The sequence below is a fragment of the Haemaphysalis longicornis genome, unplaced genomic scaffold, assembly GCF_048455015.1.
Source record: "Haemaphysalis longicornis isolate Haplotype H1 unplaced genomic scaffold, Haemaphysalis longicornis Haplotype H1 scaffold_4, whole genome shotgun sequence".
NCBI classification, from domain to species: Eukaryota; Metazoa; Arthropoda; class Arachnida; order Ixodida; family Ixodidae; genus Haemaphysalis; species Haemaphysalis longicornis.
Window position 1 is genome coordinate 36,628,421 of NW_027526361.1, and position 15,026 is coordinate 36,643,446.

Below are 15,026 nucleotides of genomic sequence, written 5' to 3' on the forward strand. Positions count from 1 at the left end.
GCCGGTTGGTATTGTCACTAACAACTGCACTGATGATGTCGTTACTGACGATGCCACCCACACATGTGGTAAAATGTCCACTGTATTGAACACTCACTTGAGTAAAGCAAGAGATTTGAAAATTTTAGACAGCTATTCAGTTACACTTGCGATGTTTATGTTGCTTAATAAAGAAGCGGGAACACACGGCCATGAACATTTATTGTGGACGCAAACACATTGAGGCGATAAAAGTAAAAGTGTCTGATAATGACCAAATGTACTGATAAATTGTAAGACAGGGTTCATATTTATGTTCGGTGGTTTCCATGATGGTGGACATTGACTAGTTTCTTCCAATGAAACACAACAAGACTAACCATTCGTGAAAGCAAGAAAAGTACTTATTAAAGACAGATTTCTTTTTCCTACACACTTCGTAGAGCGTTGTTTTATTTCAATGGAGGCTTTTGTACAAAAGGACTGATTATGACCTGAGGAAACTGTTCACGCTGGGCTGACTCAAAGTGGCCGGGGTCGGCAGAATTGAGGAAGCGTAGACATGCGAGTTGATTTATTAGCCAAGACTTTCTATAATTCAATGCAACAAATTGGCTTAATTGTTACCCGTGGTTGTGTTACATGCAATGTAGTACATTGCAATCCTTCATGATTTCCGTTTGTTGCTTCACGAAATAGTTACTCTGCCCAATGTTATGGCTCATCGAGGTCATACAACATAATAAAATATAACGTTTAGCATGTAACACTCCTCAATAGATTTAAGTTTCTTCTTTTACTTAACATGATGTTAGCAAATATCGTCGTACAGCGGAATTTTATGAGAAAACGTGTGCAGTCGAATGTGGCTCCAAGGCACTGAAGGCAGGCATTAGTTTCTGCCTCAAGAGCATAAATACGATTGTAAACGTCTGGACGACTGTATACATCGTTACGATTGTAAACGTCTGGACGACTGTATACATCGTTACGGCGTTGGGGCGCTGGGAACTGGGAGTACCAATGCCACTTTAGGGTTATTGAAGAGCCTCAATCACTGAAACAACGTTTAGGAAGAAACCAATGACACCCTTTGTAGTCTGGAATCCTCTACCTTACGATAAGCGTTTTAGGCCGCATTTAGCGATCATTGCCCCAGCATTATCTACTCAAATCTGCGATGTCAGCTAATGCGCAGCGTGACGTCCATCGAGAGACTGGTGGCAATCTCATGGACAGTAAGCGGAGTACAAATACCTTATGAGGTCGTGGCGCCACCTATCGCCATGCCGCATCATTAGATAAAATGTAAGCAGATTTTCCCAACTGGGTTACACATATCTCTCCCACCCTCTCCCTGCCCTACCATTACATGACATGAGCTAGCAGGAGAAGCCTGATCAACATCACGAGGCAAACATATAGCAGACATGGCACAGCATCATGCTTGCTTCGCAATATGGCTCATATATTGTCAATAGACTTGTCTTATGTCTTTCAGTCTTACTTAGGACTGTTTGTATGTCTCTCGAGGTGTGTGTTACAACTACACAACGTTCGTCGCTTGCGGTGAGTTAACTCTCAGTACTGGGTTAGGCCTTACCCATAACAAAAATCTTTCACGCGACGGAGGAGGTGGATACCGTTTTTTTTTTGTATTCTTGGCTTGCACGGCGATAGCTTACAAGATGCTGCATCAAACATTGAACCTATGAAAATCACATTTTTCTCTGTGGTCATGTGCACTGCAAGCTGTCTTCTCGTCAGTCTTTCCGTTCCTCCATGTCCATCATTTCACAACCTGCACTAGGGCCACGAGTCTATAGCTCTCACTCCGCAGGCATTCCCCTACACCTATAGCTTCAGCGCTCTAAATGGCGTAGCCGCCCTGTTACCCAGCTTTACTCAACGAAGGGCGCCAAAATATGCGCCTACAACTAAGAAAAGCAAGGGCAATAATCCGCTTCTAAGGGTGGCACCACTGCCCTAAGCTTCGACCTCACTCTGCTCGTGTCCTTCATCAAAGTTGCACCATTTAATGAGCGCACGATACCCCTGCAGCTAGCTGGACCCACGGGATCATTAAATGTGTTCAAAACTTCCCCCGAGCAGGATCACTTTTCTCTTTTTTAACCTTGTCCCGTCATAATGATGGTCCCACGGATCGAGTTGCAAGTAGAAAAATCATGGAGCAACACCAATTTTAGCATGGCGAATAAACCGACCGTGTTTGCATCTAACATTACACCTCAGTCCACTGCCGCGTATGAAAAGAATGTACCAATAATTGTTTAATTTAGAAACCTCTATAATTAGCTACGCTAGAGTAGCCACCATGATTCTCCGCTCTGAATGTCGAGAAAGATGAGTACAAAAATACTGCTCACATAAACGTCGCTTTCTCCTTTCAACGACTTACGCGGCACACGTAAAACGCCTGACATGTAATGCTTAAAAGTGCTCGCGAAAGGTAATGACGTCACAACCATACCTCAGTGCTTTATGTGCCGATGAAAAAGAACGCCCAGACATGTTTTTAAATTCACATTTAACAAGCGGGAGCTCAAGTAATGTATTGGTATTACAAAGATATTTACATTCATGCTACAGTCGGTGGACCACACACCTCTCAAATTACGTCCTCTGTTAGCGAAACACGCTCACCGATATAATATAACGGTCTCTATTACCTACACGGAGAAACGTTGCCTCATCAAGCCGCTCAGTTGACCTCGGTTGTCGTAATTGGCAGAACTGTTCTTCTTTTTCCCTTTTTTTCGCGATTTTCAGTTCACGAAAACTGGATAAAACAAAACGAAAGAGCGTAGAGCAAAGGTATCCTTTGACGGTGGGCTATCAGCTGCTCCTCAGGTGACTCATTATCCACGGCATGTAGGAAGTGATGCGGGTGTACAGGCCAGGCAGCAGCGGCCGGGCGCAGCCGATGCCACCGGATACGACGCCAATCACGACGTGCGTGCTGCCTTGTACAACCATCAGAGGTCCACCGGAGTCGCCCTGCGGAAGGCAGCGTTCGCGCCGGCAAATAAAAACAAAGAACACGTAGCCGAGCTATGAGCATCCCATATTGCTAAATAAGGCCCACCGTGCACTGTACCTGTATAACAAGAGCACCTTCAATGACACCGAACGACAATGGCTAAAGTATAAAAGCCAAACGGCACGTTGGGAACGTGTCATTGTATTACAATTCTAAGAACGGTGCAGGACATTTGACTCCGTGAAATTTTCAATAAAATTCAGTTATTGGGCCGCCGCCGGGGAAGCAACTGACTTTTTGTTCACCGAAAGTGGAGATCGTAAGCGCATGCTCTAAAACTCGTCCTCATTCATAGTGTGTTCGCGCGATAGGCCGCATCACTGATTCGGGAAGCGGGCGACGTATCACGTTACACAGGGCCACTTATTTGTGCCTTCATACTCTCGTAATCGCCCTTTCATTCATTGTATATATTAAAGAACATAATTTATTTTGAGGCACACAGTCTAGTTGTCAATGCTTTCGACTGCAAGATCTTCAGGGGGCGTGCGTGTCCACTGTTTTTTTTAGCTCACCGTGGCGGCCGCTAGACGCGACCGGTACTGAAAAAGGTTCATTGCACAGTCACGACTCTTTTTTTCGGCACCTTCTCTCAACGGTGCCCAATTGGATTAAGTATAGTTCCTTTTGTGTCACAGGGACATGTCGTCATGCGATGAAAAGGCAGGATGTTCGCCATTTTGCTATCTTTTGGCGATCTGCGGCTGAGCCCAAGGACGCGGGTTTGATCCCGGCTGCGGTGGCCACTTTTTAGGTAAAGGTAAAAATCGAAAACGCCGTGTGTCGAGATTTCAGCTCACTAAAGATCCCAGTGGGTCAGAATTAATCCGGAGCCCCCCACTACGGTGCGCCTCATGGCACTCACGGCGCCTTAACCCCCCAAAAGTAATTAATTTTGTTTTTCTTTTACCTAGTTTGTAGCGTAATTATTTGACCTTCTCATTAAAAAGGTTTTATTGTAATTCTGGTGTATCAATAATTCTAGAGTTCCAAACCAGTACTTCGTCTTGGTAATATACAAACTTCCTTTAAGGTCGCCAGGCCACTATCGGTTTATGATCCTTACGCTGCGCGCACCAGTACAGCCTGTGAATATTTCCATTTCGCGTCTTCGCTTTATCGTCTGCGGAGCCCTCACCGTGCAGGCGTCCTTCTTGCCGTCCTTGTGACCTGCACATAGCTGCTCCTTGGCGACCCGAATGGACTTCTTGGCTTCGGTGTAGAGTTCGTTGCACTGGCCGTTACTCATGAGTTGCACCTCGACCTTCTGCAGCACTTCGGTCATGTACGCGCTCAGGCTCTCGTCCTTGAAGGAGTCTACGAAAATTCGGGAGGGTGGAGGGGGAGAGAGGAAGAATCGGGAGCATTGGGGTTGTGTAAGCTTCCCATAAGGAGGAAACGGGCTATATTGCACGTAGAAAGAGATCGACAAGTGGCATTGATAACAAGTGGCATGATGAAACAATTCAATTGTTTTTTCACCATAGTTAACCATTATTTGTCGTTCTTCGCAATCATATTCAGCCTGGTGAAATTGAACTTCTACTGCGCTATCAGTAGTAATGCCATTTCACCAAAACCCGGTGGCGATGGTTGTCTGTGTGTAGCTGCGGCGAGAAGCGTAGCTTTTATTGGGATGCTTTATTTATTTTAATTTTTATTTTAGTTCATTCAGAGGCTTAATTTATTTTATTTATTCAGGAAGACAGAATGGCGGTACGGTAGAGGGGAAAAGGGAGTACGTAGGGAGTGTCGGGTGGGGAGGTGGGGGCGTGTCAAATGTATTCGGTTCGTAGACTCAAATCCGCCACACAACCGGAATCGGTATACGCTAGAACAGACCCAACTCCGTCAATCGGAATGATGCCCCGTCAATTTACGGATTATTTTATATATCAAGTAATAAGCTAGAAGAAGCAGAAAATGTTGCTGTTGCATACATTCTGGTTAAGGCTGTAAGTAATACTAAGTATGTAAAAATCGGCAACATTCTCTCTACTGTCTGCAACGCCTGCAAATTGTGAGGGTATGTCATTTCATCCGAGCCGGGCTGAGTCGGCCTTCCCTTCATAACTGCGAAAGCGTTATTAGCCCACTTCGGCCAACTCCTCGCATGCAAAAACTCAGACTTGGTGACGTCTCTTGCGCTCGATCGGCTACTTAACGAGGCCAAACGCATTGTTACTGGACTTCCGAAGTACACACGCCTCGATTCACTCAAGAGTTGTAGCAAGCTCAACAACCTTTCTGAACTCGTCGACATGCACATCCGCGCACAGGAGACGAGGCTTCGCGCGACAAATGTCGGGAGGAACACGCTCATGCTCCTCGGGTATGACATCCACACTATGCCCCCTCTTCCCAACAAAACGCCGCCGTGGGAAGTCACTGAACTCACCGATGACGAGACACTTCCGCTTAATATGGACCCTACTAAGCGAGTGCGGCGCCTTGCCTACGCCAAGAGGCATGCTAAGGCTACGAGTTCCCTCCCCTTGACTGAACACATCGTATACACGGACGCTTCACTTCCAGTAGACGGTACCAGCAACAATTGCTATGCCACTGCGTGGTACGACCAGACAAAGGGATGCCAGAAGCGACGCCATCATGTATCAGCAGAGGCGATGTACAGCACCCGAGCAGAGTTAATGGCCATTCTAGATTATTTGGAGTGGGCCCTCGAAATTTCGTCTTAAACTGAGCCCGTTCACCATCGTGTGTACACTGATTCTCAGGCTGCCCATCGAGCGTGCGCTAATGTTCTTTACGCAGATCATGTACTGCAGAAGAACCGGCACCAGGCGGGCCTACTTCGTGAACGCGGTCACGCTTTTACCATCCTCTGGGTACCCGCGCATTGTGGTATCCCCGGAAACGAGAAGGCTCATAGATTAGCGCGGGCTCATCTTTACACCGCGCTAGCCGGAGCCTCCGATATTCCTTTTCCTCTCCGAGCTACCCCACGCGAGCTAGCAGATCCGATGGCAGACAAGCATTTGAACAAACAACAACGTGCTGCCTACCTCACAGCGGTTGGCACTCCACTCTCGATACCGCTGCTCCCCTCGAAGGTATTCACACCGCGAGTCTGTCCTGCTTCGGAGAATTCAGACAGGCACCCTCCTTAGCCTTTTTTTGCTGAACCGTTTTCACCAGGGTGACACACCACCATGGCACCTGCTCTACGTGCAACTGCCGTGCTGATCTCGACCACCTGTTAAGGGGGTGCCCCCTCTACATTCCAACTAGACTTCGTGCCCTGGCCGTCATAAAACAGGGACTCTGGCATTCTTCTCTCCGGACATGGGCCTGTCCGGATCCCGAGCCTCCGGATCGAGCCACCGAGATCTGGCGAGCACTCCTTTTGTTCCTTCGAGACCCGGCGGCGGCACCGGTTGGTGATCGGCTCCGCGACAGCCACAAGATTCAAGCGGTCCCCGCTCAGCTGCCCCCTAAACGTCCGTTAATAAGCAGAGGCAGCCCTACCCTTTCCCTCTGCTATAACACCATATGCCTTTCCACCGCAGTGCCTTCGGCACATTAAAATGTGCAATAAACGTGGTTTCATTCATTCATTCATTGGTAACGCTAATTTTATTTTTGGAATTTGATATCACTTGCGCGAAGGTTGAGGCGCCACAGAGGAAGGGGGCGACGCGAATAAGAGAAGGCCTGGTGTCACAACAGACGTCGCTATTTAAGGTTCAACAACCGGTACCTGAGCTCGACGAAGTACGAGTATGATGTTGACTGGCGTGTCTTAAGGCTGAACGTTAAATTTTCACTAGGGTAAGCCTAAACGAAGGACGTCAGGCGCAACGTCCTGCTTCGAGCTCTGACGTCGCCAATTGGTACTCACTTGATGAAGTGCTCGTTGTTCTCGCGGTACTTCAAGCTGCGCGTACCGTTTGATCTCGTAAGGCGTCAAAGGGTAATGTTACGCCTAACCTGCCCGGCATATATAGTCTGCAGGTGTTGCTGTTAATATAGTTGTGTAATATTACATACCCATAGGCCTGAACTGAACAACGCTAGCTCAAAGCAAAACTTTAGGGCTAAACTACGGCGTATTGAGGGCAATTGCTCTCGTTACTCTATCAAAGTGTCACATGCCCAGAGTTGCGCATGGTCACCGTGGTGTACTGCACAACAATTTATAAGAAGGAATGTATGCTGCTATCACAAGATGTGTCGTGTTTGGCCATTCCGACCTGTCAGTCATATGTTGTTTTTTTTTTAACTATAAGAATATAGGAGCATTTGAGTCAGGCAGGTGCATTTTAAAGCTACCTGAAACTGCGAGAATGTCAAAAACAAACTATGGCGTCATTTCCAACTTCAGAGGGAAGAAAAGCTTTTGACGCTAAGTACCGGGCAAACCCTCTCCACCTCCCCCTCCCCCTTCACACACACACACACACCCTCCCCTTTGGGTACCTTGATACCTTTGAGCGCAAAATGCTCCTTCTCTGGAGCAGTCATATTTTGCGTAAGCCCGCAAAACTAATAACAGCGCTATTGAATGAGCTGCTTTTTTTTTATTATTCCAAAGGGCACAACTACCATGTTTTGTGGAATAGCAATGGCTGACACAGGAACGTTTCCCACGACGTGCAACGAGCGTACGCAACGTGAAAGAGAGGGGAAGCTACGCGGCGACCTTAACCAGTTCCAACCAGTTCCCTCTCACGTCGGGAGAGCCCGGAATGAGCTCTTCCTACACGCGCAGCTTCCGGATGGCGAAAGGAAGACAATCACCGATTCGTTAATTATAGCTGAGGTCGTTACAGTGCATTCTGTCGGATGGAATGGAACTGGAGCTTGTCCTTCCTGATAAGACAGAGATAAACCTGGAGGGCGTGGGCTAAATTGTATCGATAGCCCTTGAATATAGGACGCTTTATTTACTAGGGTATCCTAGCTATTGTCTATGCTGCTGTATTAAAAAGAGAACATAGAGTACACCCACGTTATACGGAAGTACTCGGGAGCGGAAACCGACTGCATTATAAGCGGCACTTCGTTACAAGCGGGAATTATTTTCTGTCCCTTTACTGCAGTTGGTATTGTGGAAAATTCAAATAAAGCGGCAACTCGAGTAAAGCGACGTCGTTAAAACGAGGGTCTAATAATTAATTTCGTTTCCGCTTTATTTGCTTGCTTCCTCTTCAAGAGGAAATTGCGCTCCTAATCATCTAGGTCCTTCGAGAATCAAGGGGAAAAAATAAAGGCTATTCCGCTCTGGGAAAGGGGCTGACCAGCGAAGCTGCATAAAACACAAATCCCACACATGCGTGCTTGGCGCATGTATATACTTTTCCAATCATTTTGGTAATGGTAGTAACTATAGCTTTGTGGTTGGCTAATGAAACTTTGGAGGAGTGGGGTTTGTTCTAGCAGACAAACACGGGGTTCTTCGTTTCTCTCCCGTAAAATCTCATGTATTGACAGCAGACGAGAATTATGTAACTTTTACCACTTCACTGTGAACTAAGTACTTATGACAGGTAAACGAAATTCGCCGTAATGATACAGACACCTCAGCGGGCAGTATATAATAATTTTGGCAAACTTTTGTAGCACAAGAGTTACAGTAGTTTTCTGCTGAGTAATCCCGATAAAGTTGGCTTCGCCGCTGGACGTTTTTGCTCAACCAGAACACAAATGCATGTAAACGAAGCCTATGTCCATCCTGATCTCAAACCACTTCACCGTGTTAGGCATAATCAATGAAAAAAATCAGGCGCCCCTTCGTCTCAAGACGAGGATGGCTAAACACGAAGCTTTCTTGTGACGGATCATGGTTGTCTTTACACGGTTGGTGCAGGATTTTAATCTTTCCGAAATTTTGTGTCCGTCTGTCTGTCTGTCTGTCTGTCTGTCTGTCTGTCTGTCTGTCTGTCTGTCTGTCTGTCTGTCTGCCTGTCTGTCTGTCAGTCACTCGATCGAAGGATTTCACTCACGGAGCACACTGTAGATGGCGCGGCGAATTTACCCAGCGTTCCTCGTGCGGAGGTGCCTGCTCGCCGGCGGGAGCGTCGGCTGTACGGCTTTGTCGTCTGCTTTAGCGACGGTTGTTTTGGACCTGTTTTGGCGCAGCTTCGCGTCCATTGCGCGCTTACTTCGCACGGTTTAACCTGTTCGACAGCACTTCTGGGTAACACGGACCAGACGGAATTAAGTGGTCGCACGGCAAAGACACCTTAAAAATTGGTTTGCAGGGCGGGAAAACAAAATGTAGAGACCACATACAGACATCTGGCCGCTAGAGCAACGCTACCTTTAGCGCACTGCTTGCCACGAATAGGGCGCTATTTTCTAAATTGGTGAATACAAATTCGACTGTGTTTTAAGAGGTATTACAAAAAGCGAAATGAGCAACTGGTTCTTATAAAAAGCGATTATAAAAGTTTCCTCAGCTTTCTCAGGATTTTGAAACTTACTGAACTAACTAGTTTTAATCGGCATAAACGGGAAGCACTACGCTTACATGCCGAATTGTTTCGGAGTCTGCGCTTGTATCGCGCGGTAGTGTAGCCCCGAGTTAGCGCATCAGAATGGCTAGGTTCCGCTGTCTCACCCTTGGAAAGACGCTCCTCTCCGGTTTCTATTTTCCGTCGCGCGGCCGGCTACCGCTCTAGCCCGGCCTGTGGCTGACGCTGCTGCGTTCGGGACTCCGCCCCGCGATTTCCAGTTAACGGCTGGCAGAATCTATGGTTTCACTAATTCTAGAGTCACGTCTGTGAATTCAAGTGACGTCGCATGGGCAATTGTTACGTTTGCTGTTTAAAGCTTTGCTTTCCAATCACCTTCGCAGCATGCATTAGAGCCATTTTTTTTTCTTTCACTTCACCCGTTCTCACGTTAAAGACGCCAATAGCGAGAACACTGAAGCTTTTCTTCGGAAAATGCTTTCTCGATGCGTCTGCTGTTACTGCATGGCCACAACCGAAATCATAGGCCGTTTGAAACATGCACTCCCCCGAAGCCTTCTATGGTCACCAACTATCGATGGAGCCAAGGCTGCCTATTTCCGCCTTTTTATTCAAAACAAGGGCGAGGGTGTTTTTAATTGACAGACCGAAAGAATACACGAAACCCAAGCCAAACACAGCTTCGCTGTAAAGTAGAATGCAAGTTTATACGTCAACTTGGTAGTCCAACACGTACGAATAGGCTGTGATTGAGCAATGCCTGTTTTGAGAATTTTATTTTTTTGTTGATGAAACCTTTACTTCAACTTTTCCTCTGATGCCCTGGGGCAAAATGGCGCAATAAAAAAAAACTCTCCTCGCCTTGTGGTGGCAGTAACGCACGGCATCATCATATGCGCAGGGAATAAAGAAGAAAAAAAGGAATCACTCGTTCTTTAAAGCGGAGCAAGAGTGACTTTAAAAAATATCACAGATTTGTTTCATACAAATAATTCATGGAAATGACGTTATTTTATGGTGGTGCGAAAGGAAAGTGGTTTCGAAAGCTTTCTGTGGCAAAACATTTCAGCATTACTCGAGGAGCAATCTTGTACGTTGAATTCTTTGCGGCCTGATAACTTTTGGCATGAGCCAGAAACTTTTTACAATGACTTTACCTCATAAGATTTCTTGTTCCACCCCTTTAGCCTCCTCGGTATACCGTCGGCTAAGGCTTAGGGGCTAAGGGTAAAAAATATTGAAAGCTGTTGGGGAGTTTGGTAACTACACAATTTTCACATAAATGGCTCACGCCACAGGTATAAACATTCTCAAGAAGGCGTTTATCTTGGAGTATGATGTATCCGTAGCCGCTAGAAAAAAAATTATCACCCGTCAATACGTGGCGCTCCATCGTAGTCGGCCTCATCATCACCTTCCTGCTGGCAGGGAGACGACCTAATTAGCATGAAGGACAGAATAATAATGACGTTAAATATTACGTTCTTAAGAGGCAGTACTGGTCATCCCGTTCCCCATTAGATGCAGTTACAGATGAACAGACAAGAGAGTAAAACGACACGGGACTGTCGCCTTCGAGCCCCCTGCCCATGAACCCTTTCGTCAAGATGAATCATCTTGTCATCATGTCACTGTTAAGTGTCCTGCGGGACTTCCCACACTTTGTCTTAGGACTTTTGGTATTCCCGCTTATTCTTGCTTAAACGAAATTTAATCTCCGTGTGCCTGTGGAGGAAGAGACTGTTGGAAACCAGCCTTTTTGTTGTCTGCTCCTTCCTGCGTTCCCCGTGGTGCCCGCTTGGCCACAAGGAGGATCCCGCATGCCTAGTGCACCGTTCTTACCGAGGCAGCTTCATCTTAATTCGGCGCTCGTAGAAGCGCGTGTTAGCCTGGCTTGCAGCATGCGTGGTCACACCCATACATCTGCAAACGCGATCCTTGGCGTTCTGCGCTGAGGGCGGCAGCGACTGCGCGACCTTGCGCTCGGGCCGGGGCCGCCGTAGGAAAGCATTCCAAGGCTTAGTCCATGAGCGGGGGAAAAACCCGGAAGCAAGGCTGACGCCACAGAGCCCGCGCGGGAATCCCCCCCAGTGCCCGATGCTCACCGAGCCGCAGTTCCCGGACGTAGCCCCAGCCGGCGACGGTGCCGTTCCTGCCCGGGGCGTACAGGCGCCTGTCGGCCGCTGCCGAGGGCAGGCAGGCCGGCACGGCGAACGCGCCCATCGGGATGTCCGAGGAGACGCGCAGCAGGCCGATGTCGTTGCTGAGCCGCTTGGGCTGGCCGAACTGCGGGTGCAGCAGCAGCTTCTCCGGGACCAGGTCCAGCGACGAGTGGCCCAGCTCGGCCTGGTACAGGTGGTACTCGCCCACGCGCACGCGCATGTTCCGGAGGGTGGCCCTGCGGAAACGGATGCCGTCCACGTCGGACACGTCGGCACCTGAGGAGGAGCTCGGGGACGACGCCTGGCGTCCGTCGTATGACCTAACTCCGACACTACTCGCCGAATGTGAGCGTGGGAGATTTTCTACGAATTTTGCGCGCGGGATACGATAGATGAGCCCCGTTGCCGTGTTTGTGGCTCTGTCGCGCGACTTTCGTGCCTACGGAACTGCCACTGTCGTACAGTGAGCCACGAGGTGCGGCTAACTTTCGAAAAACAAATTAAGGAAGATGACTAGTGAGTTAATTTTAGCGTGACTATGCCAGGTGACATCCAAAAAACGGTTGTGGGAGGGGGAGAATTTAGGCGAACTTTACAAGCTATGTATTGGAAAAGTGTACGAGGTAATGTTTACTGACGCAGCTATTAAGGAAGGTAATAAAGTTTCGTGTAGCCCTTTAGAAACAGATACTAATTAAGGTTAACGGCACGTCATAGCGCTCTTTCTCTAATACTGCTTTACTGTGCTTTGTAAATTTTAAAGCAAAGCTTTCGGCCCCTCACTGATGCAGTCTGCAGTCCACCCGAAACGCACTGCAGGAAAGCCGACTTGCTCTGACGATGATAATGATCGGGGATGAAGTGAAGAAAATTTGAAACGCCTCCCGTGGTCGGAATCGAACCTGGGTCCTTTGCGTTATGAAGATGACGTCTACCCGACTGCGCCATTCGGGCATGGCTAAAGCAGTTTGGATTTGGAGGGGGGGTGTAAGGACTTTCAAAATTGAACACAAGATGTACCGACGACGATGGTTGAAGTTAGGGAAAGCCAATGAATGCGAGTATCAGTAAAGCACTAGAGAGTACAGTCGCAGTGCAGTAAACCGTCCCGATAAGAAACAGGTGTTCGCACGAAGAGCGCTCGATCTTACGTCATACCCTGAACAATAGCTTCTGCGTTGGTTCGTTTGGTGTTGACTTGATTTTGGGAAGCTCCACGTTCCCCTATCGTTTTCGTTTCGACAGAGGGGTGGTGGGGTTTTATTTTCCTCTTTTACAATGCCAACACAAATGTTTTAAGTACTACTTGTATATTGTTTCTGCGGTGCATTGCACCAGGCACATGTAAATATTATGGAACTACCCGCCGCGGTGGCTCAGTGGCTAAGGCGTTGCGCTGCTGAGCATGAGGTCGCGGGTTCGATTCCCGGCCGCGCGGCCGCTTTTCTGATGGAGGCGAAAAGCAAAAACAGCCGTGTGTACGAGGTTTCGGCGCATGTTAAAGATTCCTAGGTGGTCAAAATTAATCAGGAGCCCTCCACTACAGCGCGCCTCATCGCCTGCGTTACCTCGGTGCTTTAAACACTACAATCAATCAAATATTATGAAACCAAAATAAAACGGGAAATAAACTTAACTGGAAAGCTGCGAGTGACGTTCGCAGTACACACACGAAATAATTAAAATATAATTTGTTTTAGGCTTAAAACAAGCTGTGTTTGAGGCGGATGGCGTTTGGAAAACTGGAGAGCAGTGTTTCTTTAATAAAAAAAATAGAAATCTACCACATATTTGTGCTAGCAAACCTTCACTCCTTTTCCGATCTCGCTGTGGAGACTCGTGAGTCCGTGTGAAAAACCACACCCTAAAATCTCACATTTTGTGTTCAGTTAATTTTCAAGTATTTCTTGGGCATTATTCTACACACTAAAACCATCGTATTACAAAAACAAAAGAGGCGCATCATTTTTTGATAAATTATTTAGCCGTGCAGATGTAATTAGAATAATCTACTAAAGACTTGCACTTGTTTTGAGAAGCATCGCCCGTTCAAACGTTTTTTTTACGGATGCGCACACTGCAGCGTGATAATGGCTATTTCATTTTAAAAATTCGAAAGGAGATATCTTTATACTAATATTAACGTGCAAATAAATTAGTGAGGTACTCCTTACGACGCATTACTGCTTGTGGGGCAAGAGGTGTGAAGTGTTAATTTTATGCTACGATATGGTTCTTGCATAATGGCTCCTGTGCATCTCCTAACCATTGAGGACCTTCCTTACGTACCCTCTTTCGACTCGCGTCTAGTAACGCGCTGCTTGAACGAGATATTGCAGTGAAAGCGCTGCAGTTGCTTCTCTTATTTTGGAACATCTCAGTATTATATTCACGGCCTCGAGCCAAGCAAAAGAGCCCTGAACACCTTTTGTATATTTGTCGAGAATATTCTATCGTTATGCATGCAGCTCACAAATACCAACGTTGTCTATCCATTTTTTTCTCTCGTCATTGCTTTTGGTACCTATGGCATGAAAAATTCAATTTTACGAAACTGAACCATATGTCAGAGTAATTAGCTTATAATTAAGTGTCTTCCCAAGTTTTCCTTAACGAGTCTCTAACTTAGCAGGTATACTTTGTCTGAGTCCCATTAACACATTAGCCGTCTCCTTGCTCTTGTTTTCTTTTAATATTGTTTTGTTAGTTTCTTTTCATATTTTCTTCTTAGTTTTTGTTTGAACACCTGTTTTTTTTTTTTTCAATATTCCCCTCACTACCTGAATTTCCTCACTTCCTATCCAAGCGCATTTTGTAGCTATTTGTTTTGGACGAAGAAGCACTCTCTAAAATTTATTTTGCGTTCCTCAGCTTTATCCTTGGCACCCTCAGCCTTAAACCAAAAATTAACATGGTTAACGAATTGCTCACACGAATATAGAAACAAAGCTGGGACACGGCGGAAGGATAAAAGAAAAAGAAAACTACGTAAAAAACCTAATCTGATGAAAATAGCACGCGTATAGCTCTCACTCGTAACTTTGACACATACCTATTATTTATTATTTATTCGTTTCGATACATCACGTAAAAAATATCTTTAGGCCTACTACGTGACAGGCATCCCGCTTATCTGCTATTATCACATGCCCACTCAAGCAACCTGTAAAAAAAAAAGTTGCTCACCTCTGCAGGCAGTGTGCCGCTGTGAGTATCCATCGCTTTCCGATGATCGTGCCGCCACACTCATGCTGACCGTGTATCCTCAGTGAGACCTGGAATGTGTAGGCTTCCTTAATACAGAAGAAAATCGATGAGTTGATTCCACTGGTTACACAGCTAATGTATATGTGACCTCTTCGGTACATAACACTCAATAAATAACAA

The 15,026-nt window shown here is 46.7% G+C and overlaps 2 protein-coding genes and 1 pseudogene across 4 annotated transcripts in view; 2 read left to right on the forward strand and 1 right to left on the reverse strand.

Moving 5' to 3' along the window:
• Nucleotides 1–182: 182 nt before the first annotated feature.
• The window catches only part of LOC144178504 (venom protease-like), a 65,790-nt gene continuing 50,946 nt past the window's right edge, over nt 183–15,026 (reverse strand). For both annotated transcript variants that reach the window (XM_077706417.1, XM_077706418.1), the window contains exons 3-6: nt 14,826–14,914; nt 11,583–11,875; nt 4,179–4,357; nt 183–2,997 (exon numbers count right to left, since the gene is read on the reverse strand). In XM_077706417.1, the coding sequence (XP_077562543.1) occupies nt 2,836–2,997; nt 4,179–4,357; nt 11,583–11,875; nt 14,826–14,914 (723 nt within the window). In that variant the 3' untranslated portion in view covers nt 183–2,835. The remainder of the gene's footprint in view (nt 2,998–4,178; nt 4,358–11,582; nt 11,876–14,825; nt 14,915–15,026) is intronic.
• On the forward strand, nt 5,194–8,878 carry LOC144178623 (uncharacterized; annotated as a pseudogene).
• The window catches only part of LOC144178502 (brain-specific serine protease 4-like), a 47,213-nt gene continuing 44,034 nt past the window's right edge, over nt 11,848–15,026 (forward strand). Inside the window, exon 1 of one of the 2 annotated variants that reach the window (XM_077706416.1) lies at nt 11,848–11,984. The gene's annotated coding sequence lies outside the window, so the exon portion shown is untranslated. The remainder of the gene's footprint in view (nt 11,985–15,026) is intronic. The other variant, XM_077706415.1, reaches the window with a different exon arrangement.